This window comes from Gymnogyps californianus, chromosome 14, assembly GCF_018139145.2.
Source record: "Gymnogyps californianus isolate 813 chromosome 14, ASM1813914v2, whole genome shotgun sequence".
Classification (NCBI taxonomy): domain Eukaryota; kingdom Metazoa; phylum Chordata; class Aves; order Accipitriformes; family Cathartidae; genus Gymnogyps; species Gymnogyps californianus.
In genome coordinates, this window is record NC_059484.1 from 1,942,877 (window position 1) to 1,970,677 (window position 27,801).

The following is a 27,801-nucleotide window of genomic DNA, read 5'->3' on the forward strand; positions in this document are numbered from 1 at the left end:
TCGGTGGAGGCCAGGGGCCGCGACGAGCGCGCTCACTGGGAAGGGAGTCCCGGCCGCGGCCCCTTTAAGAAGGGGCTGCGGGGGAGGGGGGGGGGGCAGGCACGCGCGTTGCTAGGAGACGGGGTAGGCCCGGCGACGGCGGCCGCCATTTGCCGCGGGGGTGCGGGAGATGGCGGCGGGCGCTGAGGCCTTGGGCTGCCGCCAGCCGCGGCACCTCGCCGAGAGGCGGGCGGCGCCCTGCGAGCGGCGGGGCCGGGAGCGGAGGCCTGGGGCCGGGATCGGGATCGGGATCGGGATCGGGATCGGCGGGGGCGTGACTACCTCCTCTCCCTGTCTGAGGAGGAGCTGCTCCTCACAGGGACGGCTCCTCTGGGGGCGGGGCCTGGGGGGGCGGGGGAGCTGAGAGCCACGCCTTCCTGGCTGTGCGGGAGGGAGGGGCCTGCGCAGGCCCCGCCCCCGGGCGCAGCAGGGTCTGCAGATGGCGGTGGCCCCCAGCCCTGCTGTCGCCAGCGCGGGCAGAGGGGCCGGGCAGCAGGGCCGGGCCCTGCCTGTCATGGCCCCGAAATAACGCCTGTGTGGCCGGCTGGATCCCTCCTGCTCCGCCGTGTGCCCAGCCCGGGCCCACGCTCTGGGAGCTGGCGCTTGAAACCGCCATCTCAGCAGAGCGGAGCTCCGAGGTCGCCTCCGGCGTGCAGCCCCGGGCGCCTGCTCGGGCATCGCACCCTGCGCCGTGGCCGCGCAACGCGGTCGGTGCGGCGGAGAGGAAGGCGGCGGCGTGAAGTCCGTGCACAGACTCAGAGGTCGATCAGTTTGCAGGCTTGGGCCAGCCAGGCTGTTTGTGTCTGCCCCGGGCTCGCACATCCAAACCCTTGGGTACTGAAGCGCCTGAGATCTGTCAGAGTTTCGGACATCTGGCGTGTTTCGGACGCCTGGTTTTCTTCCGAACCCCAGAGGCAGCTTCGAAAGCCTCTGCCAAGCTGGGCCAGCCTTTCCTGCTCCTCTGGAGTTGGGAAAAGTAGCTCCAGCGTGGGAGAGGCGCGTCCTGCTTTCGGCAGCTACTAGCAGCCTTCGTCTTCCTCCTTGCTGCCTCTCAAGCTTGCCAGCGTTGAGAGGCAAGCACGCACAGAGCTGGCACGAAAAACCGGTTAATAAGCAAATGCAACAGTAAGTCTACAGGCAGTATCATGCTGGCTTAAACATAAATCAGTATTTAATTAGCAAGTCTGGCTCAGCCTGTGTCCACCCGTTGTTCTGTAACGTGCTTGTGCCTAACAGGCTGCTCCCACACACCCCCTGAACTGCTTTGGGTCCTGGAAGACGAGTTTACAGCCTCTTAACCTAAAATGGCTGTATTTCAGTTGGTAGGAGGACCCCGGGGATCTCTGCCATGCCCTCCTCTCTCTTTCCTGTTTAGAAATCACAAGCCGCACCGAGGAGGGGGGGTTGCACCCAAGGAGCGGGAGGAGGAGATGCAGGCGCTGGAGCACGGCTCTTGCCCGGCGGGTTGCTGGCAGCCTCAGGCTGCAGCCGGGGCGGTGAGACGGGACTGCCCAGCCGCTTCCCTCTGTGCTTCAACAACACACCCAGACAGGTTGTTCATGGCAGCCTTGGGGATGTTGGAAGAAACCAGCCAAGCCGGCAGTCCTCGCTCCAACCCGGCCACGCTTTTCCACAGAGCTGGCCCTATGGAGCAGGGAGTGTACCGGGGCCACCCCGTCTCCCGCAGCGCTGAGAGCGGGTGCCGGGGAAGCGGATGAACGGCTGGGCGTGCGGCGGTACTTTCCAGCCACCCTCGCAGCCTCCGGTATCGCCGTGCCGCTTGTCGCAGCTGTTGACACTCTGACCGTTTCGGTTTTGGCAGGACCCGGGTGTCAGAGTGAAAGAGGCAGCAGCAGCAAGAATTGTGCCTAGCGCGAGCGCTGGAAAAGAGGGAGAGGAAAGGTTTAAAGCAGTTATATGAGTCATTGCCCTAAATCTGCCTCGCACCCGCTGCCGGGGCAGCGGGACCTGCAGGCAGTAGTGCAAGGACCTTTCCCTTCGCACCCAGGGAGAGCTGCCTGATCCTCCCACTGGGTTGATTATTTTACCTTATCCAGAGCTTCACCAGCTCCCGCAGCCCATTGTTCCCCTTGTGCCTTCCCTGCCCTTCCTCCTCGCCCCCAGCAGTGGTACCCCGGCTGCACCGAAGGCACCAGCAAGGCACCTCGGGAAGGCTCAGCAGGACACCAGTGGCCCTGGGCTGGACCAACCTCCCTTTCCCACCAACTACCAGTGGCCCTGGGATGCTGGGCACGACCCTTCGGCAGAGGAGAGGGAATGAAACAGCATCTCTCTGGGATCTGGAGTGGCCGGGGACCAAGGGGTCAGCTTGGCCCAAGGGGAACTGCATTCCCCCCCCCGGCACTGCAAATCCAGCAGCAGGCAGGGGCTGCGTGCCCGTCCCCGCGGTGCTCCCTGCTGCGCTGTGCTGGGGCTGGAGCCAGCAGTGACTCAGCAGGCGCCCGCCGGGCTGCCATGCCACGAGCCCACGCTGCGGGGAGCCGGGCTGGGGGGGCTCAGGGATGCTCCCGGCGGCCCCAAGCTGAGAGCTGGACCCCTCTCGCATGGGGACCATAGGGTGGTTGCAGCACCCAAGCAGCAGCCCAAGGTTTTGGGGTGCAGCATGCCATCCAGGCAGCACAGGGAGCTCCTGCGCTGGCAGCTGCATCCCGCTGGCTCCCTGCAAAGCCAAGCTGTAGGGATTTGGGATTTGAAATCCCCCCACATACACTCTGTTGCATGAGGCCACCGCACCAGCGAGTGCTGCCCGCGGCAGGTCTCCTCCACTCCCCGTGGGCACAAATGCCACCTAGAAGCACAGCCCTGCTCAGCAGCAAAGGGTTAAGCACCAGCCCAGCTATCAGGGAAGCTTTCCTCTCCTCCTTTTCCTTGCCAAGGTTTAAATTTAGTCCCTGCATGAACCCAGACGACTTGGGCATCAGGTTGCTCTGGGGCTGGCAGTGCCGGGGAGCACCTGCTCCTGCTGCTTCACTGCAAAAATCCCCCCGAAAACTGGGACTGAGCTCCGCCGGCAGCGGTCAGGGCCGGCAAGCTGCGGAGACCCTCATGCTGTGCCGGGCACGCCGGCCACTTGCTTTGGGTCCCCCTGAAAAAGGCAAATAGTAGCCATCCGTCATTCGGTTCTTGTGAGTCCTGGAGGTGCTCGGTGCCCGGTTTGATTTCAAGCCTTGAGTTTGTTCCTGGCCGCTTGCAATTAGTTTTGGGGGAGCTGCTGCTTGGGGCAGAGTGGTTTTGGGGGAAGCCCCCAGGATGGGGACACGCCGTTCCTGCAGCGAGGTGGACAGAGGCACCGGGAAAGGAGCCGTGGCGGGGACGGAGCGGCAGCTCGGGGCCCGGCCGTGCCCTCCCCACTGGGGACGGGAACGTCCCCGGAGAGGTCTGTGGGTCCCCCAGCTCCGGAGCAGCCCAGCCTGCTGCACCGGGGGCCACAGCCCAGGTACCCCTGTGGGGTATGGGGATGCCCTGGCACCTCGCCTGCGGATTTGAGGAGCAGTGGCGCAGGGCGAGGGGGCAAGGGACGGTGCTGGCAGCCCCCCGGCAGACCCCTAAGGCCGGGGGCGGCGGTGGCATCCCTGCAATGCGCTTGGCGTCGCCTCCCCCGGGCTGGCGCTCGCTGACGTCCATGTGATCGAGGGGCTGCTCCGTCCTGCCGCTGGGTCCAGCCGCCGCGACGGCGAGGGAGCCAGAAGGTCGAGCCTGCGTCCCCAGCGGAGCGTCCCCGGCACCGAGGAGGGTCTCCTGGCACCGACTGGCACCTCCCTGGGGTCGTCCCTGCCATGATGCCCCGCGGGAAGAGGGACCCCGTCCTGCTCTCCCACGCTGAGCTGCCCGGCACTGACGGCGAGGGTCCCCGCAGCGGCGGCGAGGGCCGGCGGTCCACGTCGGAGGAGGAGGGCCACCTCCTCGGCCTCCCCCGCGACGACCTCACCAAGAGCATGTCGGGCTCCTCCGTCTCCTCTTACCACTCCGCCCTGTGCTCAGAGGCGACGGAGACCTTCAAGGACTGCCTGGAGTTTCTGGACGAGGAGGGGACGCCCCCCCGGGACGCGGGGCGGCGGGGCGGCCATGCCGAGGGGGCTGCCCCGGGGCGCTGGGCTCCGGTGGGGGCCCCCGGCGTCCCCCCGCCGCCCGGCCCCCTCGCCCGCCCGCAGCAGGCTCAGCTGTCCATCGCTGCTAAGAATAGCCCGGCGCCGGGGCAGGGGGGCAGGATGGGTCCCCTCGGCGGGGACCGGCAGCCTGCCACCGCTGCCACCACCGCCAGCGGGGAGCTGGCTCTGCCCCGGCAGCCCGGGGGGATGCTCGGCGGGGCGCCCAGCGATTCGGACGAGGCGGACGGCGAGGTGCGGGCACTGACGGCCAGGGCTTTTCGCAGCCTCTCTGGTCCCCCAGGCGCCCGCCTCGACATGTGCAGCTCCCACACCTCCTCCAGCCTCTCCAACTCACTGTCGGAGGACGGCGGGCGGCCGCGGCGGTGGCCGGCGGCTGGCGGTGAGCCCCGGGGCACGGTGGCAGCCCTCCACGGCAGGGTGGGCTGGCCCTTCCCCACCGGCGTGGACGGGGAGCTGCTGGGCTTGCTGGGGAAGGAGCAGTTTGAGTGCGTGGATGTGGAGCTGGAGAGCGGGGAGGCCAGGAAGGGCCACTGCAAGAAGAGGACCGTCCCCAAGCGCCAGATCCTGCTGAAGAGGAAGGAGAGGAAGGAGACAGGTTTCGGCCCCTGGGGGGACAGCCCGGTCCCCCAACCCCTGCCCCCCACCAGGAAGGAGCCCCTCAGCAAGGGCAGGGCCGTTGGAGAGGACTTCAGGCTCAACTACAAGCAGTTCATGAAGGCAGCCTCCCTGGACACCGACAAGACCAGAGTGGCCTCTTGCCTGGTGAGAAACGTCCTCGCCAAGAAAATGCAGTACGAGCAGAGGATCAAGATGGAGCAGAAGGGGCTGCGGGGCAGCTCGACCTCCTCGGGGCCGTCCTCCGCCGGCACCGACCTGCTGGGGGACGGCCTGGAGGGCAAGTCCAGCTCGCTCTCCCGCTCGGACTGCAGCTTCTCAGCCGAGGACCTGCGGGGCAGCGGGATGCCAGTGGCTGTGGTGGCCACGGTGGCCGTGGGGGATGCCACCGCCACCCATCCCGCCAAGGGGGTGGTGCTGAGTGAGGCAACGAGGGAGAGCGTCTGCAAGCTGAAGAAGACCTTCAACGAACTCAATGAGAGGATGAAGTATCAGGAGGTGCTGGAGGGTCACCGGCTGCCCGGCGCTGCCGAGGAGCCGGCGTCGGAGAGGACCCGCTACCGGCGAGCACGCGCCTTGTTCGAAGCCCACCCCGGGGTGGGGAAGGCGCTGGACGTTGCCCCCAGATTTGAGAGAGCGCCGAAGCCGTGGCCCAGCTTGAAGCAGCGAGCCATCCGCCCCAGCCACCCCCAAACCCTCCCCTTCGAGGCCGACAGCCTGGCGCTCCCCGCCACGCCACCACGCCGCCTCTTCACCTCCCGGGCGCAGGAGGTGAGGCTGGCGCCACAGAACCGGCAGAAGGAAAAGCCACCAGTGGTGCCCCGCCAGCCGCCGAGTCCCAGCAGCCCAGACCGGGGGTCCCCGCCGGCTGCCCCCCCCAAGCTGGAAGAGAAGGGGAAGGGGCGCATCCCAAAGCCCCGGGACGTGCGCAAGCTGGTGAAGAGCAGCTACAGCCTCTGCTTCGCGACTGCCGGTGCATCCTGTGGCACCACGGCACCGGCGAGAGGCGGGGAGCCGCCACCGGCCACCCCGCTCGTCATCCACTGCACCTCGGTGTGCCGCCGGGAGCCAGCGACGGAGCCGGGGGATGAGGAGGTGCTGGCAGCTGCCGGCCAAGAGCCAGCCCCGGCATGTGCTGAGGGCCCCGCAAAGCTCACTGGCAGCCGGCCCTCGCCCACCCAGGGCTCCCCCGTCCACATCACGAGGGTCCAGGCCACGCGGAGGTGGGCGGCCGCCACGGAGGGGCCACCAGCATCCCCCCCGCGCCGGGAGCGGAGCGAGCTGAGGGTGCCGCCGCGGGCACCGGCAGCTGAGGGGGTGCCACACGTGGAGACCCACCTCCACGTCCTGGTGGGCCGGCGGTCCCCGGCAGCGGCCAGGGAGGGCTCGCCGACTCAGAGCAGTGCGGTGCTGCGGACGGAGAAGACTCTTCTCCTCCCTCCGCCACCGCCGAGTCCCACGGAGGGAAAGGGGGGACGTGGCCATGGCGGCACCGGAGGGCTCCACGCTGCTGAGGGGCCCAAGATAACGGTGCCGCAGCATGGTGGCAGCGACAGCGGGGACCCCCAAGCCAGACCCCCGGCCGGCGGCAGCACGTACCCACAGCCTGTGAAACCGGCAGCAAGAAGCACGCCAGAACTGCCTGCAAGCGAGCAGAGGCAGAAGCAGCCAGGCAGCCGGCTGGTGTCAGCGGGGAGTGGCGGCTCTGCTGCTGGGACTGACCCCGCCGCCCCATTTCAAGCCGGGGAAGGCGGTGAAGGTCCCTCTGGCCAGCTGCCGGAGCGGAGGGAGGCCTGGGAGCATTTACCGAAGTGGCCGGCAGCCACCGAGCCATACCTTCCTGCTGCCCCGGCGGAGAACTCCAACTACTTAGCAATTCCTGTGAAAGCCCCCAAATCCTCTCCGATGCCAGAGCTGCCCTCGGTCCCCATCCCAGCCAGCACGTCCTTTGGGACCCCCTTGGTCCCCAACCCAGCCAGCACATCCTTTGGGACCCCTTTGGTCCCCAAGCCAGCCAGTGCATCCTCTGGGACCCCCATGGTCCCCAACATGACCAACTCATCCTTTGGCTACCCATCAGCCTCCAGCCTGGCCAGCACATCATTTGGGACTCCCTTGGTCTCCAACCCCACCAACAAGTCTTTTGGGACCCCCTTAATCCCCTACCCAGCCAGTGCGTCCTTTGGGGCCCCCTTGGTCCCCAACCTGTGCGGTGCATCCTTTGGGACCCCCTTGGTCCCTAACTCAGCCAACGCATCCTTTGGGACTCCCTTGGTCCCTAATCCATCTAGTGTATCCTTTGGGACCCCCTTGGTCCCCAATCCATCCAGCGCATCCTTTGGGACCCCCTCAGTCCCTAATCTGGCCAACTCATCACTTGGGGTCCCCTTGGTCCCCAACCCAGCCAGCTCATCCTTTGGTCCCCCTTGGTCACCAACCCAGTCCCTGCTTCCCTTGGGCACCCATCAGTCTCCAACGTGGCCAGCTCATCCTTTGGATCCCCTTTGGTTCCCAACCTGGCCAGTGCTCCACTGGGGACCGGTGTGTGTCCCCTGCCTGGTGGGGAAGTGCCCTGGAGCAAACCCGGCCCCGAGCCCCCCCTGCCCCGGCCCCCCGAGGCCCCAGCCGCTGCGGAGTGCCCGGTGCCGCTGCCCCCAGCCCAGCCCCAGCCTCGCCTCGAGGACGCTCCCCATTTCCTAAAGAGGACCGACGGTGCCTCGCCAAGCAGCAAGAGTGCACCAAGCCCCACCAAGCCCTTTGCCCCGCACCTGCCCGCACACCGGAGGATGCTTGTCGATCCCGACAGTGGGAAGTGCTACTACATGGAGCCACCGCGGCAGCCCCAGCTGAAAACACTCTACGACCCCGAGACCGGGCAGTACCTGGAGGTGCTCATCCCACCGGTGGCATCGCACGCCGGGCTCTACCAGGCTCCTTTCAACCCCCTGGTCATGGCCCCGGGGGTCTATGGCCCACCCTACGTGCCCTACGGCAGCTTCCCGGGGCTCCCGGCACCCCCGCCACCCTCCGCCCCCTCTCCGGCGCAACTTGACCTGCCGGCTGCCGAAAACCCCAGCTTGTCCGGGACCTTCAGCTCTGCTCCCAAGGGCGAGGGGCCGCCCGCTGCCGGGGGTCCTGACTGCGGATACCTGGAAAGCCTGTACTACATCCCCACAGGGATGCGGGCCAGCCCCGGCCCCAGCCCCGGCCAGCCCCCTGCCCACGCCAGCCCTGCCGGGCCCGAGAAGGGACCGCTGCTGCGGATGTGACAGTCCTCGGCTGGGGACAGACCCGCATGGCATGTCCCTTCCCGAGCGGCCGGGCTTTAACCCCAAAGTCAGCATGACCCCCGGCACGGGATAGACCCCCTGCCTGCGGCTGAGCTGGCGAAGCACCACGGGGTAACGGGCACCGGCTGGACCTCACCGGCTCCTCATGGGAACGGGGAGAAAAAGGGTATTTTCCAATGTGAGCACCTGGCAGCCCCGGGGCGGGCCTGAAGTCATGGACCCCAGCCAGCAAAGGGACTAGATGGACGGCCCCCGCCTTCCCCCCGTACTGCCGGTCCCGTCCCGAGGGTGACCCGGGCTGGTTGGCACAGGGGAACAATGGCCTGGCCACCGCCAGCCCCCTGCAGCCACGGCTGCGGCACGGACGCCCTAAAATAGTAATAAAAATGCTGAGACAGCATTAAAACCTGCATATTCATCCTGTGTTTGTGTCGTCTGTAAAGGGGGGTGTGAGGGGCTCCCGCAGCCCCTTCGGGGGAGCTGAGGGGCTGAGGCACTCGGACCTCGCAGTCCGTCCGTCTGTCCTGGAGTGTCCACCGGATGAATCCCAGTCCCTGGGAGCAGGAGGGGGCTCTGCAGTCATCAGCGAGCCCTGAACCCCAGCCCTTGAACCCCAAACCTCAGCCCTGAACCCCAAACCCCCACCCCAGCCCCAGCGCAGGTAGGTCCACGCCATCCCAGGGAGGATTTGGGTCCAGGAGGAGGGGGGGGTCAGGCGTTACAGGACTGAATGACACCAAAAACCTCCCGGAGAGGGGGCAGTCAGTCGGGGACACCCACGCACCCCCTCCCTCCCCCCCCCCCCCCCGCCCTGACACCCCGGGGATGGCCGGGGCCGCGTCAGCCGGATGCAGATGTGTCAGCTGCGCATCGGCGCCCGCTCACCAGCCCCGGGGGGTTTATAGCCGCCCCGCGCCTCCGCCCCGGCACTTTCGGCATCGCGGCAGGATGCAGCCGGCGCTGGCGGTGTGGCTGGCCCTGAGCCTGCTGGCAGGGACGGGGGTCGAGGGGATGTGTGGGGACCCCCCCGCCACCCCGGCCCACTCCATCCCTGCGCCCCAGCTCAGCCTTGAGGAGCGGCTCTCGCCCCACATGCCCGAATCCCTGCGCTGTGACGCCTGCCACGCCATCGCCTTCCAGGTGGGGATCAAGGAGACGGCACCCTGAAACCGGGGGTGAGAGCCCTCACAGGGATGCTCCGGCCTGGGGAGATGCTGCCGGCTCCCCTGGGGCACCCCGCTGACGGCTGTCCCCCGCTGGCACCCCAAAAAAGGCCTTTGGGGCCAGCGAGCCCCTTTGCAGCTACTCATGGACCCACCACCCCGTGCAAAAGTGCTTCAGCTGCCGGGGCCGTGAGGAAGCGGGTGTGGAGCCCGTCCCTGCTCGGGAGCGGGGTCACGGGGGGGCTGCCACCCTCACCGGCTGGTTTCTGCCCTTTTTCACCCCAGATTGAGGAGCAGCTGCGCAAGGCGGAGGGGAAGGTGGGCAGGAAGGCACTGAGCGAGCCCGACTACGTGGAGGTGCTGGAGAGGAGCTGCTCGCAGGGCTGGGAGAGGTGAGCGGGGTGTCTCCGGGGACAGGGGTGTCCCCAGGGATGGGGGTGTCCCCGGGGACAGGAACATCCCCAGGGATGGGGGTGTCCCCAGGGATGGAGGTGTCCCCAACCCCTCCCTCTCCCCGCAGCTACGGGGTGCAGGAGCTGGATGGGGAGAAGCGGCTGGCAGGGCCAGGGCTGCCAAGACAGGAGCCCATGAGCGTGATGGTGATGGGGGGACCCTGGCCGGGCAGGTAAGTTGGCAATGGCGGGGGGGGGTGGTGGTGCCGGGCACTGTCCCCTCGCCGCCATGGCAGGGGGACGCGGCGTGACCCTCTCCGGCTCCTCGCAGGCTGTCCAAGATGTGCCACGGCTACGTGGGCGAGGAGGGAGAGGCGCAGATCTACGGAGCTCACCGGCGGGGCCCGGCCGCCCTGCGGGAGCTGCTCTGCCACGGGGAGAAGGGGGCCTGCGCCGGCGGCAAGGCCGGGAGGCCGGCCCCACCCAAGGCACTGCAGAACGAGCTGTAGCCCCGGCGCGGTTAATGCTTAATGCCCCGGTGACCTTCGGAGCCGACTTCGTCCCCAGCGAGAGCCGACACACGCCGGGAGGTGGGCGCCTTCCCGGCGTCGCCCATCACCAGCGTCGCGACCATCCCTCGACGCCCAGCCTGGCCGTGCCGGGAGGATGCCGGCGGCAGCCGGTGCCCCACACCACCGGACCCCCTGCGAGCCAGGAATTACTCTGTAACCCGCTGACTCTAATGTTTTACCAACGTGGTGCTCACGGTGGGAGCGCCCCGGCCCCACCGGCGGTGCCAGCCCTAATTAAAGGAGTTAATAGCTGATCTGTCCCCCCGGCAGCACTCCCCGGTTTCACAACCAGCAGCCAATGGCCGCCTTCCAGCCTGCCGCCCCGCGCCGCGGCCCGGGTGGTGACTAAAGTCCTTCCCACGGCCATAAAACCGCCCGTGCGGTGACATCGGGCCGCATCACCGGAGGATGGGGACCCGCTCGGGAGACCTGGCTCAGCCCCAGGTGAACGCAGCCTCCATCCCCATCCCCATCCCCGTCTCCTCCTCGGCCGTGTCCCAGGGCAGTGGGGAGGGAGATGGGTGACCGGGGGGTACTGACCCCAGTGATGGCCAGCTCAGGGCCATGATGCCCAGCCGGGGCTGGCAAAGGATGGGGTGAGCTTGGGGACTGCGGTGAAGCCCGGGACCAAGGGGACATGCTGGGATGCTGCGGCTGGGACTGGCTGCGCCATCCTTCCCGGCACCTGCAGGGTGCTCCAGGCACCCCAGGGCCAGTGGGGACCGCCCTCCCCCCTCCCCTGGGGACAAACCATCACATAGGGACCGGTGGGTTTTGGAGCCCAGACCCCTCTCGGGGTCAGAGCTGGCACCAGGTGGGGTTTGCCGAGCCATGCCTGGTGGCCCTCACGTCCCCGGGGCAGAGCCCAGCCCTGTTCCCATGGGACACCCGGGACAACACTGACCTGGCTCCCGCCTCGCCCTCGCTGCCAGAACGGGAGCTCGGCTCTCACCCCCACGGGCCTCCCACATCCCCCTGGGAAGGAGCTGCCTGCGGATGGCAGGGTGAGTACTGGGGCACCCCCGCGGGCAGCACGGCACCCACCCCAAATCCTTCTGTAACGCACCGTCGGATGGAGACCAGCCAGCTGGGACCCCTCCCCGTCCCTGAGGGCGCAGGGGGTCCCGTGGGGCAGTCTGTGCCCCCCTGTCCTGTGCGGGGTGCCCTCCCCTGTCCCCAGCCCCCAGGGTGAGCCGGGGCTGAGCTGTGCCCCCGCACGCCAGGATCCTGGGGCGGGCACCGGGCCCCCCCGGCCGGAGGTGGACATGCTCTACAGGATCGAGGACGTGCCCCCCTGGTACCTCTGCATCCTGCTCGGCTTCCAGGTACGGACTGGAAGGGGGGTACCCCCCATCGGCAGAGCCCGAGCCCTTGCTCCCCACGGCGTGGGGCACCCCACAGCACCCCAGCCCCGCTGAGCCCCCGCCTCGTCCCCCAGCACTACTTGACCTGCTTCAGCGGCACCATCGCCGTCCCCTTCCTGCTGGCCGAGAGCCTGTGTGTGGGCAAGGACCAGCTCACCGTCAGCTACCTCATCGGCACCATCTTCACCTGCGTCGGCATCACCACCCTCATCCAGACCACTGTGGGCATCAGGTAGAGCCGTGGCCGTGGCGGGGACCCCCCCTGCCCATCCCCAGGCCGCAGGCGCAGGCGTCCCCTCTCGTCCCCCCCCAGGCTGCCCCTCTTCCAGGCGAGCGCGCTGGCGTTCCTCGTCCCTGCCAAGTCCATCCTGGCTCTGGAGAAGTGGCGATGCCCGCCTGAAGGTGAGGGCAGAGGGGGTGCGGGGCGGGGGGGGGGTGTCCAGCTGCTTCCCCCCCCCAGGGACCACCTCACCCCCCTCCGTCCCCAGAGCAGATCTACGGCAACTGGGCGCTGCCGCTCAACACCTCCCACATCTGGCAGCCCCGCATGCGAGAGGTACGCTCCGCCGCCACCCCCGGGGGACCCCAAAATCCCCTGCGGGCCGCTGACCCCCTCTCCCCCCGCCTCCATGCCCTGCAGATCCAGGGGGCCATCGTGGTGTCCAGCCTGGTGGAGGTGGTCATCGGGCTGCTGGGGCTCCCCGGGGCGCTGCTCAGCTACATCGGGCCGCTGACCGTCACCCCCACCGTCTCCCTCATCGGGCTCTCCGTCTTCCAGGCGGCCGGCGAGCGGGCCGGCTCCCACTGGGGCATCGCTGCGCTGTACGGCACAGGGACGGGGGGACAAGGGGGTAGGGATGTCCACCATGGAGCCAGGAGGATGCCAGGGGCACGAGGGACCTCGTCTCTCTCTCTCCCCCAGGACCATCTTCCTGATCGTCCTGTTTGCCCAGTACCTGCGGCACGTCGCTGTCTGCCTGCCCGGCTACCGGCGGGGCAGCGGCTTCGTCCTGCTCCGCGTCCAGATCTTCAAGATGTTCCCGGTAGGGGCTGGCCGAGAGCTGCCGGGTCCTGGGGCATCCCAAAAATCCCCTTTTTTTCCATGCGTGGATTTGCAAGCGATGCAGGGCATGTCCCTGGTCTCTGCCCCCGCAGATCATCCTGGCCATCATGGTGGTGTGGCTGCTCTGCTACGTGCTGACGCGCACCGGCGTCTTCCCCGGCCGGCCCGAGGCGTACGGCTACAAGGCCAGGACGGATGCCCGGGGGGAGATCCTGTCCGTGGCACCCTGGTTTCGGGTCCCCTACCCCTGTGAGTGCCCAGGCAGCCCCACGGCGCACAGGTCCCCCCGATACCCCTTCACCCTGGGGGATGCGGGGACCTGGCGCAGCATCACCAGGGCTGGGGAGCACCTGGGGGGGCCCCAAAGCGGCACCGGTGAGCACCAGGGGGGTCGGGTCCTGGGGTCCCCCCCACCCTGACACCCCGCTCCGCCCCTCGGGCAGGCCAGTGGGGTCTGCCCACGGTGACCTCAGCGGCCGTGCTGGGCATGTTCAGCGCCACGCTGGCGGGCATCATCGAGTCCATCGGGGACTACTACTCCTGCGCCCGGCTGGCGGGAGCCCCCGCTCCCCCCGTGCACGCCATTAACAGGTACGGCCAGCTGAGCCCCCTGCCACCCCCTGCCCATGCCGTGGCATCCCTGGGGACCAGGCAGGGATGCTGCAGGAGAGCAGCAGCGGGGACCAGCCCGTTCACGTTGTTCCCCAGGGGTATTTTCACCGAAGGCATCTCCTGCATCATCGCGGGGCTGCTGGGAACCGGCAACGGCTCCACCTCCTCCAGCCCCAACATCGGTGTCCTGGGCATCACGAAGGTACCGGGGCTGGGGAAGGGTCCTGGCTCAGCCCAGGGGAGACGGGCGCCGTCACCCACTGCCAGTCTCTCCGTGCAGGTGGGGAGCAGGAGGGTGATACAGTACGGGGCCGGGATCATGCTCGTGTTGGGGACCATCGGCAAGTTCACGGCGCTGTTCGCCTCCCTGCCTGACCCCATCCTCGGCGGGATGTTCTGCACCTTATTCGGTAACCTCGCCACAGCCGCCCCTCAAACCCCGAGCGCTGGTATCATCAGCCCTGGGCCATTTCCCCGGAGATGCGGGTGCTGGCGAGCCCAAGGGTGCAGGGCGGGCTTTGAGGTTTTGGGTTGAACCGTGGCTGCGTTTGAACGCCCCTCACTGCCTTTGCGGGCAGCCCACCCCGATGCCCGGCTCCCAGCCGGCAGCAGCAGCGTGGGCACCTCTGCCTGCCTGCAACGCAGCCGCCATCTCTGCTGGCAGGCATGATCACGGCCGTCGGCCTCTCCAACCTGCAGTTCGTCGACATGAACTCCTCCCGCAACCTCTTCGTGCTGGGCTTCGCCATGTTTTTTGGGCTGACGCTGCCAAACTACCTGGATTCCCAACCCAAGGCCATTAACACAGGTACCCGCCCACCACGAAAAGCCCCAATTTTGGGTGTTTAGGGAGAGAGGAGGACAGATCTCGGGGGCGCTTGCCCACCCCAGGTAAGCACCTATTAAGTAGGTAAATCTGGCTTATCTCAGCACGCCCCGGCTCAGTCCCCACGCTCTCGCAGGTGTCCCGAGCTGGACCAGATACTGACGGTGCTGCTAACGACGGAGATGTTCGTCGGAGGGACCATCGCCTTCATCCTGGACAACACCATCCCGGGTAATTAAAGCACAGGGAGCCAGGGGAGGGAAGCAGGGTGGGGTTGGAGGCAGATTCATTTTGGTTTAGAGCTGCAAGAGGGGATCGCAGGGCAAGGCGGGGTTGATGTTGGGCATCCCAGCTGCAGGCAGGCGGGCAGGCAGGGGCCGGGGTCTTGGCCGACACGGTGCCGGCTGCCACAGGGACGCAGGAGGAGCGAGGGCTGGTGCAGTGGAAGGCGGGCGCGCACTCGGACAGCGTGGCAAAAGCCAGCCTGAGGAGCTACGACTTCCCCTTCGGGATGAGCGCGGTGAGGAGGAGCCGGTGGCTGAAGCACGTACCCATCTGCCCGGTGTTCACGGGGTTTAAGGCCCGGGCGCAGGACAGCGGCGCGGCGGCAGCAGCCGCAGACATGCAGGATACCGCAGATGGGCTCTCCGTGTGCACCAAGGTCTGAGCGAGGGGAGGGCTCGCGCCCCAGCGCCGGAGAAGCCGAGCCGAGCTCCCACGGGTGCTGTCGGAGTTTGTTAGCACCCGCCAGGTCCAAAGCCAAGGCTTCTGGTGCTCGTCTCGAACACAGGGCTAGGGAAACTCAAAGTTGCCTTTCAGGGACATCCCAAGCTCCCGGGGTACCGGCCTGGGGACCACCTTTCCCATGTCATTGCTCCACCTCAAGCTTTAGCTGGTTGAGACTCATTCGGTGCTTGCTGAAGCTCGTTAGCCACTTGCTGAAGCTCATTAGCCACCATCGGAGCCAGCCAGAGTCCCCGGAGCCACGAATTTTCATGCTGTGCCCCTCGGCTTCGGCAGGGCTACCCAGCGGCTGAAGCGGGCTCTGTGTGGGGTACAGTATCCAGACCAGCGTTAGGATGCCTGTTTTAAGATCATACATGAAAAATAGTAAAATAAAAAATTCAAGCCCGCTTGCCCTACCAGTGTCTTTGCTGCGTCCTGCACCATTCCCTCATCCCTTCTGCGTCGCGAAGGCTTCAGCAGCTTTCCGTACTCTCTCCCGGGCTGCCCAACGTGGAGACACGCTGGATTTCGTCCAGCCCTAGCTCCTGCGTGTTTGGTGGGCTTCTGCCCAAACCCCGGTGCAGCGGGAGAGGGGGTTCAGCACAAGCCCTTGGCAAACCCGTCCTGCTTTGGGGAAGCACGGGACAGACGGCTTGATCCCGGCCGCTCCGGTGAAGCGCTGCCTCGTGCAGCCGGTTGGTTTTCAGCAGCAGGGACAGAAGGCAGCCGATGGCCTCGCTGCCATGGCCGACAGAGTCAAGCCCATTTCTGGGCTTGGGTTTAGCACCAAAATCGGAAGTTGAAGCCGGCGTTGCATGACCCTGTCACAGTCTGTCCACGCTGGCGTGGCGGCACGGCCACGCACTCGCTCCCCAGCCCGTGCAGGAAGAGCAGAAGTGAGAAAACCCGTGGGCTGAGACAAGGAGAGTTTAATAAGTGAGGGGGGGGGGAACCACCAAAAAAACCCCAAGTGATGCAAATGCAAACACTTGCCACCTCCCACAAGCACAGCAATGCCCAGCCAGGCTCTCAGCAGCGGAAAAGCCCCCTCTCTGCTTCTGCTGTCCCAGCTTTGTTGCCGAGCGTGACGTTACACGGTGTGCGATACCCTTTGGGTCAGCTGCGTCCCCTCCCAGCTCCCTGCCCACCCCCAGCCTGCTCGCTGGGGCCAGCGCAAGAGAAAGAGAAAGCCCCGACGCTCTGCAAGCGCTGTTCAGCAACAGCCAGAACACCGGCGTGCCATCATCATCCCTGTTTTAGTCACAACCCCCAAAACACAGCAGGGCAGGGGCTGCGATGGCGAACGGCAGCTCTGTCCTAGCAGAGACCATCGGGGAGTTCACCTCTTCAATGAACCTCCCGGTGTTACATCGTTGGCTGGGATACGGCAGGGAAAAAAACAAAGCAAAGCAACCAAACCACAGCAAGGCTGGCTGTTTCACAAGCAGCTGGCTCCTAGCAGCAGCATTTGGTTGCCAATCGCCCCAAGCTAATCGCACCCAGGCTGAAACTGCAGGAGGAAGCTCACCGACAAGCAACTGCTGCCAGCCGTGAAGGGGTTCTCCGGTGAAACTCCCACTCCAGCTAAAAATAAGCCGGGACATGGTAGTACGTTACTTCCCGACCTTCTGTCTTTAGGTGCTCGAGTCTAAACTATCTCCAAGTCGGTGGAAACGCCAGGATAGTTTCCCTGCTTCTAGGAAGGCCGGATCTCAGGTTAGGAAAGGGGAAGGTAACGCTCAAGTAAGGAGCCCGGGATAATTGCAATTAACATTTTGCAGAGCAACAGCAAAATGATTTGGTCTGACTGAACTCCTCCAAGAGGGGTTCTTCCATCTGCAGCAAGACCAACGCAGCGATGCGGTTCTGCCGTAGGGTAACACCTGCGTAAAGGCTTCGCCTCCCTCTTCCCGTCCTGCAGTACTGCGTAATTTCTGAACTGTTTCCATTTGGTTTAATCAGAGCTTAAAAAAAAAAAAAAGACGACATTAACAGCGAGGCCGGGCAAAGTTACGAAGCCAGAGCGGATCAGAGCGGGGGCTGCTGGAGGCCGTCGCTGCAGCCACCACACGACTCGCCCACAGCCTCCTGCAGCTCTCGGGTTTACGGGACCGAGGGCACCCCAGCCCCGACAGCCACCGTGCCCCAGCCTCCGACAGCGCGCGCCAGGCAGGAGGCTTTATATAGTGCCATCAGCTGTCAACTAGGACTGCCTGTGCTGCCAGCAGCAGCGGAGCTGAACTGGGATCAGCAGCGGTGAGAAGGAAGGAAAATATGCCCAGGCAAAGCGCTTGAAGCGGGAGGAAAGAAAGAAAAGAGCAGTCAGACTCCAGCCTCAGAGGAGCGTTTTGGGCTATCGTGTTACAAGCGGCCTTACAGGCACCGTATCCGTAGCGGCATCCCTTTCCTCTGCACGCTGCCAAAGGAGTTTCCATGCAAGATGCATATTCATGAGACGGCCACCACATCAGTTCTACTATTATTTATTTTTTTAAATATTTTTGAAAAAATATAATTTTTTTACAATATTTTCAACTTAAACACTATTCACACTGAACACGTATGGCAGCTTAACCTACCCGAATATGAAGTTTAAGAAGCCAAAACTGTTCTAGCTTTATTAAAAGGAAAAAAAAAAAAAAAAAAAAAGTCGTTGTGCTGTAGACTATTGTGTAGTGATGATTAAACAAAGCAAGGGAAAAGCACCACTCAAATCACTAATGCTAGGGTTTTTTCTTGGTTAAATCCAGCTATAATAAAGTTGTATGCTAAAAGTTACATAGGCAGTGCTATGTACGTATCTGGGCTCTTGGAAGAAATTGTGATGAAACTCACATCTCCTTTAACATAATCAGGAAGTGAAAGGTTTCTAACATGATAACATACTGCAAAGTACAGGGAATTTCTTTCTTCCAATCGCTTGGATGTTAGTTCAGTAGCTGAGATCTACGACTCTGTACAGGTCTGTAAAATTTCTGTTAAAGCTCACGCTGCTTAAAAGGAGCATGAAGTTTTTTAAGGGGAAAAAATTAACATTAGTAACAATACTGATATTTCAAAGGAAAGTTAGCTAATTTGCATAACAATCAGGTATCCTTGCTTTCACTTTTAAGTTAAGGCATTATCAGGTGCAAACTAGCACCAGTTAACACATCTTTAGTTAAAAACAGACCATCCATAGCAAATTCCGAGTCCTATTTAAAAAGACAGAGTCTGCAGAAGGTTTTATAAACGTGGTACTTTGTCTCAACTTGACTGGTGCTTCTTACCTCACTGCCTCCTTTGCAGAGAGCCAGGGCCCAATTACGTTTCCATTAAACTTTTGACAGATTTACTTAATAACAGTCTCAGCACTTTTATTGAGCATGCAAGACTAACAAAACTTTGGCAATGCATAAGTGTAACACAGTGACAAGAAGAGAGAGCTTTTACAATTAAATCTTCTAATACTGGCTTCACAGTGTGGAAATTGTGCTACATCCACCAAGAGAGGGCCCAGTCTACTCAAATATTTAAGTACTTCACCCCAGGAACAAACTCCTTTGCGTTTGGATTCAGATTACTCTTGACCTGAGGAAGGGAAAAAGAGAAGTCTAGTTGAACCATTATTTTCATCTTCCATTTTCAAGCGGAACACAATTCTAGGCGGACAGCATTAGGAACAGTTTACGGATTTAGAGTAACAGTCAGGCGTGTAATAGGGCTTTTGCATATACCAAAAGTCTCTATAATCACTAGAAAATCCCGCTCCTCTGTCCTAGTACCTGAATTATCCATCCTTCCTTAGCACCACCTGGACGTTTCAGTCAGATGAGGGCTCAGGGAATAACAAACAAGAAAACCACAGGCATGCATCAAATACAGCAACTTCGCTTAATGCTGAAATAGCTTTTTCTGAAGTCGAGCTGTTAAAACGTGCCATGAGGTTTTTAGATCTTGCTTATTTAAGAGGGAGGAGACTTGTTCCAGGAACTTAAGCCACTCCTGGGATTTAACGTATACGAGCGCTGTATTGATTTTTTAAATTTCTATGTCTGTGAGTACCCAGTCCTCCCACTTGGCAAGCTGCCGCTCTACAATGTCCTGCAGTTACAGGTGGGCAGCCAGCACCTCCAGAATGAGCTCTTTATCGTAAAGAAATGGAGGATTAGGCTTTTGTGTTCTTAATTGAGTCTAAAACTGCTGCCTGCAGCTGCTTAAGCTTGGAAAAGTAGGGGTTTGCACCTGAATTTCACAGCAGTTATGTGCCGTGACGATGTGTTTTTTGTGCTCTGTATCAGTAACTTCGTATTTTGTTAGGGAAAACGTGTACACGCTGCCCTTTCCTTTTAGTTAAGCTTTGCACAGAAGTCATACAGCAAGAAAGAGGGAAATAATCATAGTTTAGCTGCTTCCTCTTCCTTTTTTCTACAAAGAGATCTGCTATGGTTCACATGATCCAAACCAGACCTCAGAACACAGCTCGTACCTACTCAACACATAACAGATGCTGAATTAAGCTTTTGCAGTCCTGTCACCGAATGGCACTTCACAGGGTCAGCGTGCTTCGCCCACGGCCTTTCTTTCATAACCTAGTACGCACACCCAAAGCCACTTGAATTTATGCCATGGGCTAGGAAAGGCACCATGTGGTTTTGAAGAAAAGCACGGAATAGGTCACGTCACTTGAGGAAACATCCCATACCCAACCGTTCCACATCTCCCCCTCCACCATGGCCAGGCATGGCTTAAGAGTCTCTGGCCTATGCGTAAAGGATTTTCTCTTGCCATTATCAGCAACAAAAATCAACCTTGGACAAAGAGAGATGTCAAGTTTTAGAAATATGATGAGAAACTGAATTTACCACTAGATCCTCCAGTGATGAGCTGTCACTGATAACAAGGTCATTGAACTGGTCCTGGATTTGATCCATTGTTTGTGGGAGATCACGGGCTGGAATAAACCATTCGTGCTCCTCCTCTTCTTCCAGCATCTCCTGGAAACAGCGCTCAATAAATTCTTCTTCCCACAACTCCTCTTCGATCTATACAAGGAGAAGAAATGGCTTCATCAACAAACTTACTGAGAGCTTGTGTCTTCATTCCAAGGTTTGTGCACGTAGCTGACCTTCCTTCTAGCTATGCAATAGGACTTCTAGCAGAACACCACGCTTGTGCTGCAGGAAGGCAAGCAGCTTTGAGTTTTTCATGTAGAAAAAGTGCTTTGTCCCAGGAACTTGGGCTGCAGTTAAAAGCGAATGGCAGGAGAACCCCCCAGCCCTAGCTGTTCCGTTTGCAGCTTTGCTTGTTACGAGCTCAAGGAGAAGGAAAACGTTGGTTCCAAGTGAAAATTTCAGTTGTACCAACTAGTCTGGATTGAACTCATGGCAAGCGTGAGGAAGGGAACCAGGGACAGCACATGTAGCCAGGTACGCTCCCTAGGAAAGTGCCCTGCAAGACTCCTGGGAAAAAAACCAACCACTGCCTGTCACTTGGAACAGGGAACAAGCAGCATCTCCTCAGCTGTAGATTACGCGTTCACCCTATGTAGTTCTCCTAAGGAACTCCACATGATCTTAGCAGTTGTTAAGAATGCTGACCTGCTGTACTATAAGCAGGACAAATCAACTGATGCAGAACTGACACACGTTGCAAAGATTAAAGGAAAGTTTTGCTTGGTTGTTCAGTAAACAAGCTTTGGAGGGAGTTCATCCTGACAAGTTTTCCATGTCCTGCATCGCAGTACTTAAGAGTGGAAAGCAGGGAAATAAAAGCTGGTGTGAATGACCTGGCAGACATAAGGGAGCGGAAAAATGATTCAGGACAGATTTAAAAGTTCACTCAATGGAAGCTTGAACAAATTTTCCTATCTATCCTTCACTCCGAAATCAAACACATACTCGATCCTAAAGTGGAAATTAAGTTACATACCACAAATACCAAATCAAAAAAGTTAACGCCAGAGTTCAGGATTCCTGTAAAGTCTAGGTCCCCTGTGCTTCGGGCAAACACACTCACCAGCTCACTTGGTGCTCAAGACGCACAGCTTTGGGGAACAGGGACCCATCACCATACCCTCTAAGCCACTGTCCAGACAATTCAAACCCTGCACGAAGCACCGACTTAGTGATTTCCGCAGTAAAGCACTCCAGCAAGGACAGCAGTCTCCGATCAATCCTTCCTGTGAGGCACTGTCTCCATCCTGCGTGCGGGTAAAAGGCAGCTGTGGGCACGCAGCCACAAGCTAGTATTACAGCAGGGGTTGCCCGGCTCCAGGTTTTTTGTTACGTGGTTGTACACCTACAGGTGCCTCCAATGGCAGCTCCACAAGTACTAAATAGCGTTTAATTTCCCAAATGTCTTGAAATTAATATTGCCTGTTTGTGTTTTCCAGCCCAAGTTTAACTTGTTCAGGTTCCCACAGAGAGATGTGCCTGCAGCGGCGGGCAACCGGGCTGCCACATGGTGTTTGCCTGCCTGAATAAGACCATCCTCCCCTCCTGCTCCCATCTTTCCTCTTCTCTGAAAATGGAGCCCGTACCTGGAAAATAGTTTATTCTTGGCACAACTCTCAACTCCTTCCCCAAGAACTACACGTCCTGTATGCTAACTACAGCACAGTCCCCAGGAGGAAAAACCCACCGAACAGGAAACAACACTGAGACCATCCTGGCATACGCACAAGAGAATTTAGATTTTGCAAGCAACCTGAATTTCAGATTAGCTTTGTGCCCTGCTGGCACCCTAAAAGAGTGAGCAGCAGACGTATCCTATTTCAGAAGCTCGGACTTCTGCACAGCCATACTGTGCCGGAGTGCAGAGAAAGGAGCTACTTGAGTACAGAGATCAAGTTTTGATTAAGAAAGGGGTGGTGGAAAGAGGTAGGCTGTTCCCAGCCTCCACAGGAGAGAAAACTGCATCCAGATGCAAGGTGAAAGATGAAGTTAAGGCTTCCTTCCAACCTGATGGTGAAGGCCAGCTGTAAGACACTTAAGTATTAAGCAACGAACAGGACTGTCACCCAACAGCTACATCCACCAACTCCCTTAGGAGCAACAGCCCTGTTGACGAGGCAGGTTATGTACCTGGACGTATCCACTTCAGAACTGCACAGCCGGCATGTTTGCACATGTAACACCTCTGCAGCTCAGCAGCCTAGCAAGACCCGTCCCTTCCAAAGTGCCACATAAAGTCTGTCAACTATTTTTTTTTTCCCCTCCCTCCTGCAGAAGTAGGGAATTAATGGATGCATTAGTACACGCTGCACTTCCCATATTTTCCACCAAGATTATAGAAAATAAGTATTTATTGCCAGAGAAAATGAGATCTGTCTGTTCCCCGGGATTATTCTAGCAAGCCTATCTAAAAACCCCATCTCTAAAGGATTCCCAGTCTTGTACCCCGGTTGCTAAGCCACAGCACCTCTCCCTTCAGCTAGAAAACGGTAAAGCACATCACAAGACATTTATAGAGGAAAATGACTTGCCTGCCTGTTAAATTCCTCCTCGTTCTCCATCCACATGTACTCTGCAAAGGGATTGTCATCTTCATGAGAATGACCATTTATAATCACATCTTCGCTGATGATGCTTGGGCTAGTACTGCTGCGACTTGGATCTTTCATGGCTGCGTCTTTGATTTGAAGTCTGCAATTAAGAAATGCAGTAATTAAAGACGTGCAGATTCGCTCATCACCCTGCTTCTGCATAAGCCCGGCCCAAGGGAAGGCTGCACCTGTATTTGAAAGCTCCAGGTAGCTTTACCGTGACTGTAGCAGAGGAGCTCTGCTAATCGCAGCAAGTGAGAGAGTATCAGAAACGTCGTTTCCATTGTATGCAGATGCGAGTGACAAATTAATTTCCCAAATGAAACCTCACCAAATCAGCAAATGCCAAGCACCAAGGCCAATGAAAAGTGACAGAAAAAAAACAAAAAGCATGCGTACTTGCCAGTAGGAAAGTATTTAAGGCAACATTCAAGAAACAAAAGGAAAATTTGGTTTCCAAATTACTTTTAAAGCTCCCACCTGAGTTTCAACAAACTCCCCTGGAAATGAACTGCCCGGTGTCCGTACTGTTTCAGAGGCGGTGGGCAACACTTCAGGGGAATTTCCAAGGATACCCATGGTAGGGGAAACCTCGGTGTGACTTTTAGCCTACCCAAATTCAGTTACGGGATGTTCTGTGTGACCGCATGAACCAAATTTCACAGCCATTTCACCGCTGGGAAACCTTGCAAGCGAGGCAGAAACCATTACGCGCCGATTCCTCACAGAGCCAAGCTGGCACAACAGTTCTTACAGCCACTTCATTAGCAAAAGCCCACTGATTGGGAAGCTTCAGGTAAAGACAACATCATAAGGCACTGGAAGACAGTACGTGCTTGCCTGTCATCCCACTTCATTCATATAGACTGTCATGCCTGCAGAGCGCTCGACATTTCTGCGCGTCCACGATACGTGGTATCGCAACGTCCTGAACGCAAGGAACGAAGGTACAGTTGGCGCGCGTGTTTGTTCCACCTAACCGCCGTCAAAAGCAGGACAAAACCTACATTTGGTCTGAATCCTTGTCGTACGAACGGTATTGCAGCCTTTCCGTCAGGCTCGTAAGCCCGTGCGAAGCTCGTAACTCTGAGTTCAGAGACCCAAGTCTGCTCACAGCCTAGGTTCTAACTGAAAATCTTACTTGTGTTGTAAAGTAAATGAGACAATGCTGCTGGTTTTCCTATACCATGCTTAAGTACAGACGTTAATACTGGAAAAGCTGAGTATTTTTAGATACTAATACTGGCAGTGTTGAATATTTTGACAACAGTATACCAAGCATACGAGGCAATGAGCTCAAAAAAAAAACCCACCACCAAAAAACCAACACTGGAATGTTTTTCCAGTGCTAAAAATCTGCAATGAAACGATGCAGCAGTGAGTGAAAATACTTTTATTTTATTCTCAAATTAATTTTTAGCTCATTGTCTGCAAATCAAAAAAATTACTTATTCGGAGAAGAGGATATCAAAATATAGCCTCCATTGTCATTAGAGTACAAGGGCTTATCACGTAGCAGCTCTTATTTTCTCTTTATATTTCATTTGGTCCTATTATCTATGAAATTAATGCAAGTTTTGGTTCAAAATGTGTTCTTGATAATACCAGCTTAAAAACCTGCCACATCCAAATGATCAATTAAGAAAAGCACAAAGCAAAAGGAACTCGCCTGGTTTGCTCTATTCAAGGTTTTTAAATCAAAGGCAAACCCAAGTACGGAAGTCACTTCAGCTCCCTAGGAAGTACAACAAATGAGACCAGAACCCGGGTATTCTAGCAAGAGAAAACAGGTTCTTTTTGATGTTCTTTCAAAACAAACTTGCAAAGGATTACTGGCAGCATTTAACGTAAAACAGGAAAACACACTGCATTTAACACCCCAATTCAAGCTTGAAATTGCTTTAAGTAACTTCAGCTGTTCAGAAGCTAACAAACAGGATGGACTGAAAGAAATAAAAGACCTCAGAGTCTAAAAAGCCTGATTTCTTTTTTTTTTTTTTTTAACTGGCTAGCATTTTCACCTTTTTTTGTGTGGAGTGAATCTTGATATCAATATTCCACTGGGCTTTCTGCACACCAACAATTTACACTACAGGTGAATAACTCTGCATTAGCAGCGTAAGGTACTCAGGCCAAATTCCAGGCAACTTCTGTACAAAGAAGACAGCACCTAGACAAGTCCATAAAGGTGAAAATAATAATTAAAACACCCCTACTTGTCTGTGTAAAAGCTTGAAAGGTTAATTTGTTGAATCATGGGCAAGTTTTCCAATTTCTTAAGTGTTCCCATCGAACACAAGCTACTTGCTTTAGGAGAGAGGGAAGAGAAGTGCAGTGTTTCATGTTTGGACTGAAACAACTTTTTCCATTACTGCCCAAGGAGGACATGGATGATTATCTTCAGGAAAGATCCGAGGCTCAACCCGAATATCTGAAGTTTATCTGATCAAGCCCCAAATCCGCTCATGCTTTCCCACAGGAAAACATGTCAACAAACACTTATCCTGCACGAACAGTTAGGAAGCCCCAGGCCAGTCCCTTACTCACAGCACTCCTTGTAATTTGATTTTCTGCAACTTGTAATAAAATACACTGTATGGGGAGCTTTCTGTTTCACCGTTTCAAATACAAACCCGTTGGCTTTCTGTGCTCATTTGCGAGGACAAGATTAGTCTCGTTTCACCGGTATTAGATACAGGCTTTTTAGTCATGAGCTACAGGCAATTCTGAGGAGGAGAGCCAAATGCCACTTCAGTCTTGCAAAAAGTCACAATCTAAGAAGGCTGCTGCAAAAAACAAGCCACAGTGACAGGCTACACTACTGTCGGGAATAAAAATAATACATTTTCCATCTGGGAGTAGGTGGAAAGCAGAGGATCTCAAAGCTCCTTACACTAGAACAGGAAATAGAACATTAGTAGTGCTAAGGAAAAGAAAACACGGAGAATTCTGCCATAGTGATGTGATGGGAGATCCAGCCCCAAATTATTCCAGGATTTTGGCGGGGGATGGGGGTGATGCAGGAAGAACAGTGTAAGGACACAAGAAAAGACAGTAAAAAAATAGGATTTTTATCTCAGGAATGAAGTCAGAAATTAAAAGTCCTGTAACAACAGGAATTTCAGTTGACTCAAAGGGTTTCCTGTATGAAGTGTGGAACTCGTTACTCCAGAACATCATTAAGGTCTGTTAGTTTACCTGCTTCTCTGAATTTTGCTGCGTTTATAGCAATGAAGAGCCCTAGACCAACCATTATTAAAATTCAAAGCTTTGCGATTGAAGATTTTGCATTTAAACCCCAATCACGAAAGAAGATTATCTACCGCCTACTTCGGAAGAGAAGGTCAACGGGCCTAATTCCATGTAGCAAAACCCAGGTCCTCACCCTTAAAAAAAGAAAAAAAAAGGGGGGGGGGGGCAGGGGGAAATTAAGATATTTGCTTCCAGCACCCACAAGCAACACAGAACAGCAAGCAGCACATTAGGATTTTAGTAGCAGCTGAAGTTTAAGCAAAGCTGTTTCAGTGCAGCAGGGAGTACTTTGAACTTCTGCAGAAGATGGTGTTATTTGTTTATTAACTAGTGATTACTCTTGTGAGTCAGGAGTGCTGGCCGAGTTTCTTGCTATCTAATTAGATTAGCAAGTGGCAGTTATCAAGTAAACTGATTATACTCCGTATAATAAATAGATTTCTTAATCAAATTCACGAGGGATGCCAGTGCTATCTGATACAAACACTTCAAAGCATTGCACTGGAGTTTACTTGAAAACAGCCGACTCATTTACACAGCATACCAGCACTGAGGCTTAAAAAAACCAGTCGGTTGTAAAGAGCAGAGCCCTCGCAGCTCTGCCGGGAGCCGGGCAGGCAGGCCGGCTAACGAAACCGCTCGGAGCCGGTCGGGTTCGCTCCCCAAGACACCTTTCTCGGTGCCGATGTTTTCGGTAAGAACGAGCGCCGACGCTCGCGGAGCCGCTTCGCTTCAGCGGGAACCGGGCGAACCCGCCGGGCCGCGGGGGCAAGCTCAGCTCCGCTCCGCCGCTCGCTCTCCGCTGATACCATCTCGGTTATGGAGGCGGGACGGGCTCTACCCCTCCCGGGGGCCGGTCGCGTACTCGCCGTGGCGATAAACACACTGGAATGGCAGACCCCCAGCTCCCGGCGCCGGTGGCTCCGGTCCCGGTCCCGGTCCCCCCAGCCCGCCCCCGGCGCAGCGCGCCCCGCCCCGCCCCTTCCTCACCCCGCCAGACCCGCGGCCTCCCGAGCCCAACGGGCCGGTGCGGCCTTTGCAGCGCTGCGCCTCGGCGGCGGGGAGCCGGGGGAGCCGGGGCCGCCACCCCCCGCCCGCTTTGTTCGCCCACAAGGGCCGCCCCCGCGGCGGGGGTTCCGTCCCGTCAGGCCCCGCGCCGCCGGAGAGCCGCGCCGCGCCCCCCCGCCCCCCCCCGCCAGGACCCGGATGGAGCTGGAGACAATAAAGACGGCGCCACGGGGCGGCCCCGCCGCGCAGGCCCCGCCGCCGCAGGGGCGGGAAAGGGGGGCCGCCGCCGCCGCGGCCCGGCGCCGCCTCAGGGGAAGGGGCGTCTCCCTCCCCCAGCCCCCCCCCGCGGCGGCAGCGGCGGCCCGGGGCTGCGCGCCCCAACCCGCGCCGCCTCACCTGCGCGCAGAGGGAAGGGCCGCGGGTGCGCCCGCCGGCTCCGAGCTGCTCCGCCGCCGCCGCCGCCTCGTCCCCCGCGCGCTCCCGGCTCCGCTCCGCGCCCGCCGCCCCGCTCCCCTCCCAGCGCCGCAGCCCGCCGGACGTGAAATCACTTCCGCCACCTGCGTGACCTCATAGACACCGCCCCCTTCTGCCCCGGAAGCAGCGGCGGCAGGCGCGGGGCGCCCGGCCGGCAGCCCTGGCGGGGAGGCGGCGCGCTGCATGCCGGGACTCGTAGTCTTTCCGTTACCTGGGCCCTCGGGCGGCGCGGGGCCGCGCGGCATGCCGGGAGTTGTAGTTCCACCTGGCGGCCTGGCTGCCATTTCGCGCGGCGGTACCGGCGCAGGGCACGCCGGGAAGCGTAGTCCCGCGGCGGCAGGACAAGCCTCCATCTTGTGGCGCCGGCTGGGATGGAGGCGAGGGAGGCCCCGCGGGGCCAGTCGTGCTCACACAGAGGTAGTCACCGAACACCCTCCCGCTCCCAGGGCAAACCTGCCCCGCTTGCAGCAGCCCTAGCGCGGTGAGGGCACCGCACCGCACCCTGTGTGCAGCCCCGGGCGGCTGCAGCCTCGCCGGCTCCGGGCAGGAGAGCGGACAGCACGGGGAGGGAAAAGGCCTTGGGGAGCGTTACCACACGAGAAAAGCTGCCCTGCCGTGCCTCAAGGACTCCGAACATTTTCCAGCCTCCCTCGGTGGGGGGGGGGGGGGGGGGGGGCGCTAGGCCAACGCAGGGAAACCGCTGAGCCCTCTGCTTCACTGAGGGAAAAGAAATCTAAATACTTTCTGAAA

The 27,801-nt window shown here is 59.3% G+C and overlaps 4 protein-coding genes across 4 annotated transcripts; 3 read left to right on the forward strand and 1 right to left on the reverse strand.

The window, feature by feature from the left end:
• The first annotated feature begins 3,839 nt into the window (after positions 1–3,839).
• On the forward strand, positions 3,840–8,053 carry PROB1 (proline rich basic protein 1). Its single transcript, XM_050905598.1, is given in 3 exon segments — positions 3,840–4,568; positions 4,623–7,203; positions 7,206–8,053. Coding segments are annotated over 3 exon segments (4,158 nt in total).
• Positions 8,054–9,022: 969 nt separating this feature from the next.
• On the forward strand, positions 9,023–10,198 carry MZB1 (marginal zone B and B1 cell specific protein). The gene is made up of 4 exons (XM_050905531.1): positions 9,023–9,214; positions 9,523–9,629; positions 9,758–9,862; positions 9,961–10,198. Exons 1-4 carry the CDS (start codon positions 9,023–9,025, stop codon positions 10,136–10,138), a joined length of 582 nt encoding a protein of 193 aa, XP_050761488.1. The 3' UTR covers positions 10,139–10,198.
• Positions 10,199–10,487: 289 nt separating this feature from the next.
• On the forward strand, positions 10,488–14,733 carry SLC23A1 (solute carrier family 23 member 1). Its single transcript, XM_050905387.1, is given in 16 exon segments — positions 10,488–10,525; positions 10,527–10,577; positions 10,579–10,645; positions 11,134–11,205; positions 11,425–11,526; positions 11,640–11,797; positions 11,879–11,967; positions 12,054–12,121; positions 12,206–12,387; positions 12,488–12,608; positions 12,721–12,877; positions 13,072–13,442; positions 13,521–13,650; positions 13,905–14,052; positions 14,206–14,297; positions 14,480–14,733. Coding segments are annotated over 16 exon segments (2,088 nt in total). The 5' UTR covers positions 10,488–10,499.
• Positions 14,734–18,122: 3,389 nt separating this feature from the next.
• PAIP2 (poly(A) binding protein interacting protein 2) lies at positions 18,123–27,054 on the reverse strand. The gene is made up of 4 exons (XM_050905532.1): positions 26,974–27,054; positions 22,258–22,417; positions 19,637–19,816; positions 18,123–18,362 (listed from the first exon to the last, which is right to left on the reverse strand). The coding sequence occupies exons 2-4, from the start codon at positions 22,393–22,395 to the stop codon at positions 18,297–18,299; spliced, it is 384 nt and encodes a 127-aa protein (XP_050761489.1). The 5' UTR covers positions 22,396–22,417; positions 26,974–27,054; the 3' UTR covers positions 18,123–18,296.
• Positions 27,055–27,801: the final 747 nt, after the last annotated feature.

Bases quoted from the DNA above. Each gene is read 5' to 3' on its own strand.
- MZB1 (XM_050905531.1), top strand. From the start codon at position 9,023: ATGCAGCCGGCGCTGGCGGTGTGGCTGGCCCTGAGCCTGCTGGCAGGG. The intron at 9,215-9,522 runs GTGGGGATCAAG...TTTTCACCCCAG, and splicing joins GCCACGCCATCGCCTTCCAG to ATTGAGGAGCAGCTGCGCAA. The intron at 9,630-9,757 runs GTGAGCGGGGTG...CTCTCCCCGCAG, and splicing joins TGCTCGCAGGGCTGGGAGAG to CTACGGGGTGCAGGAGCTGG.
- PAIP2 (XM_050905532.1), bottom strand. From the start codon at position 22,395: ATGAAAGATCCAAGTCGCAGCAGTACTAGCCCAAGCATCATCAGCGAA. The intron at 19,817-22,257 runs GCAAGTCATTTT...CTCCTTGTATAG, and splicing joins AGGAGGAATTTAACAGGCAG to ATCGAAGAGGAGTTGTGGGA. The intron at 18,363-19,636 runs GTAAATTCAGTT...TCCCTTCCTCAG, and splicing joins CATCACTGGAGGATCTAGTG to GTCAAGAGTAATCTGAATCC.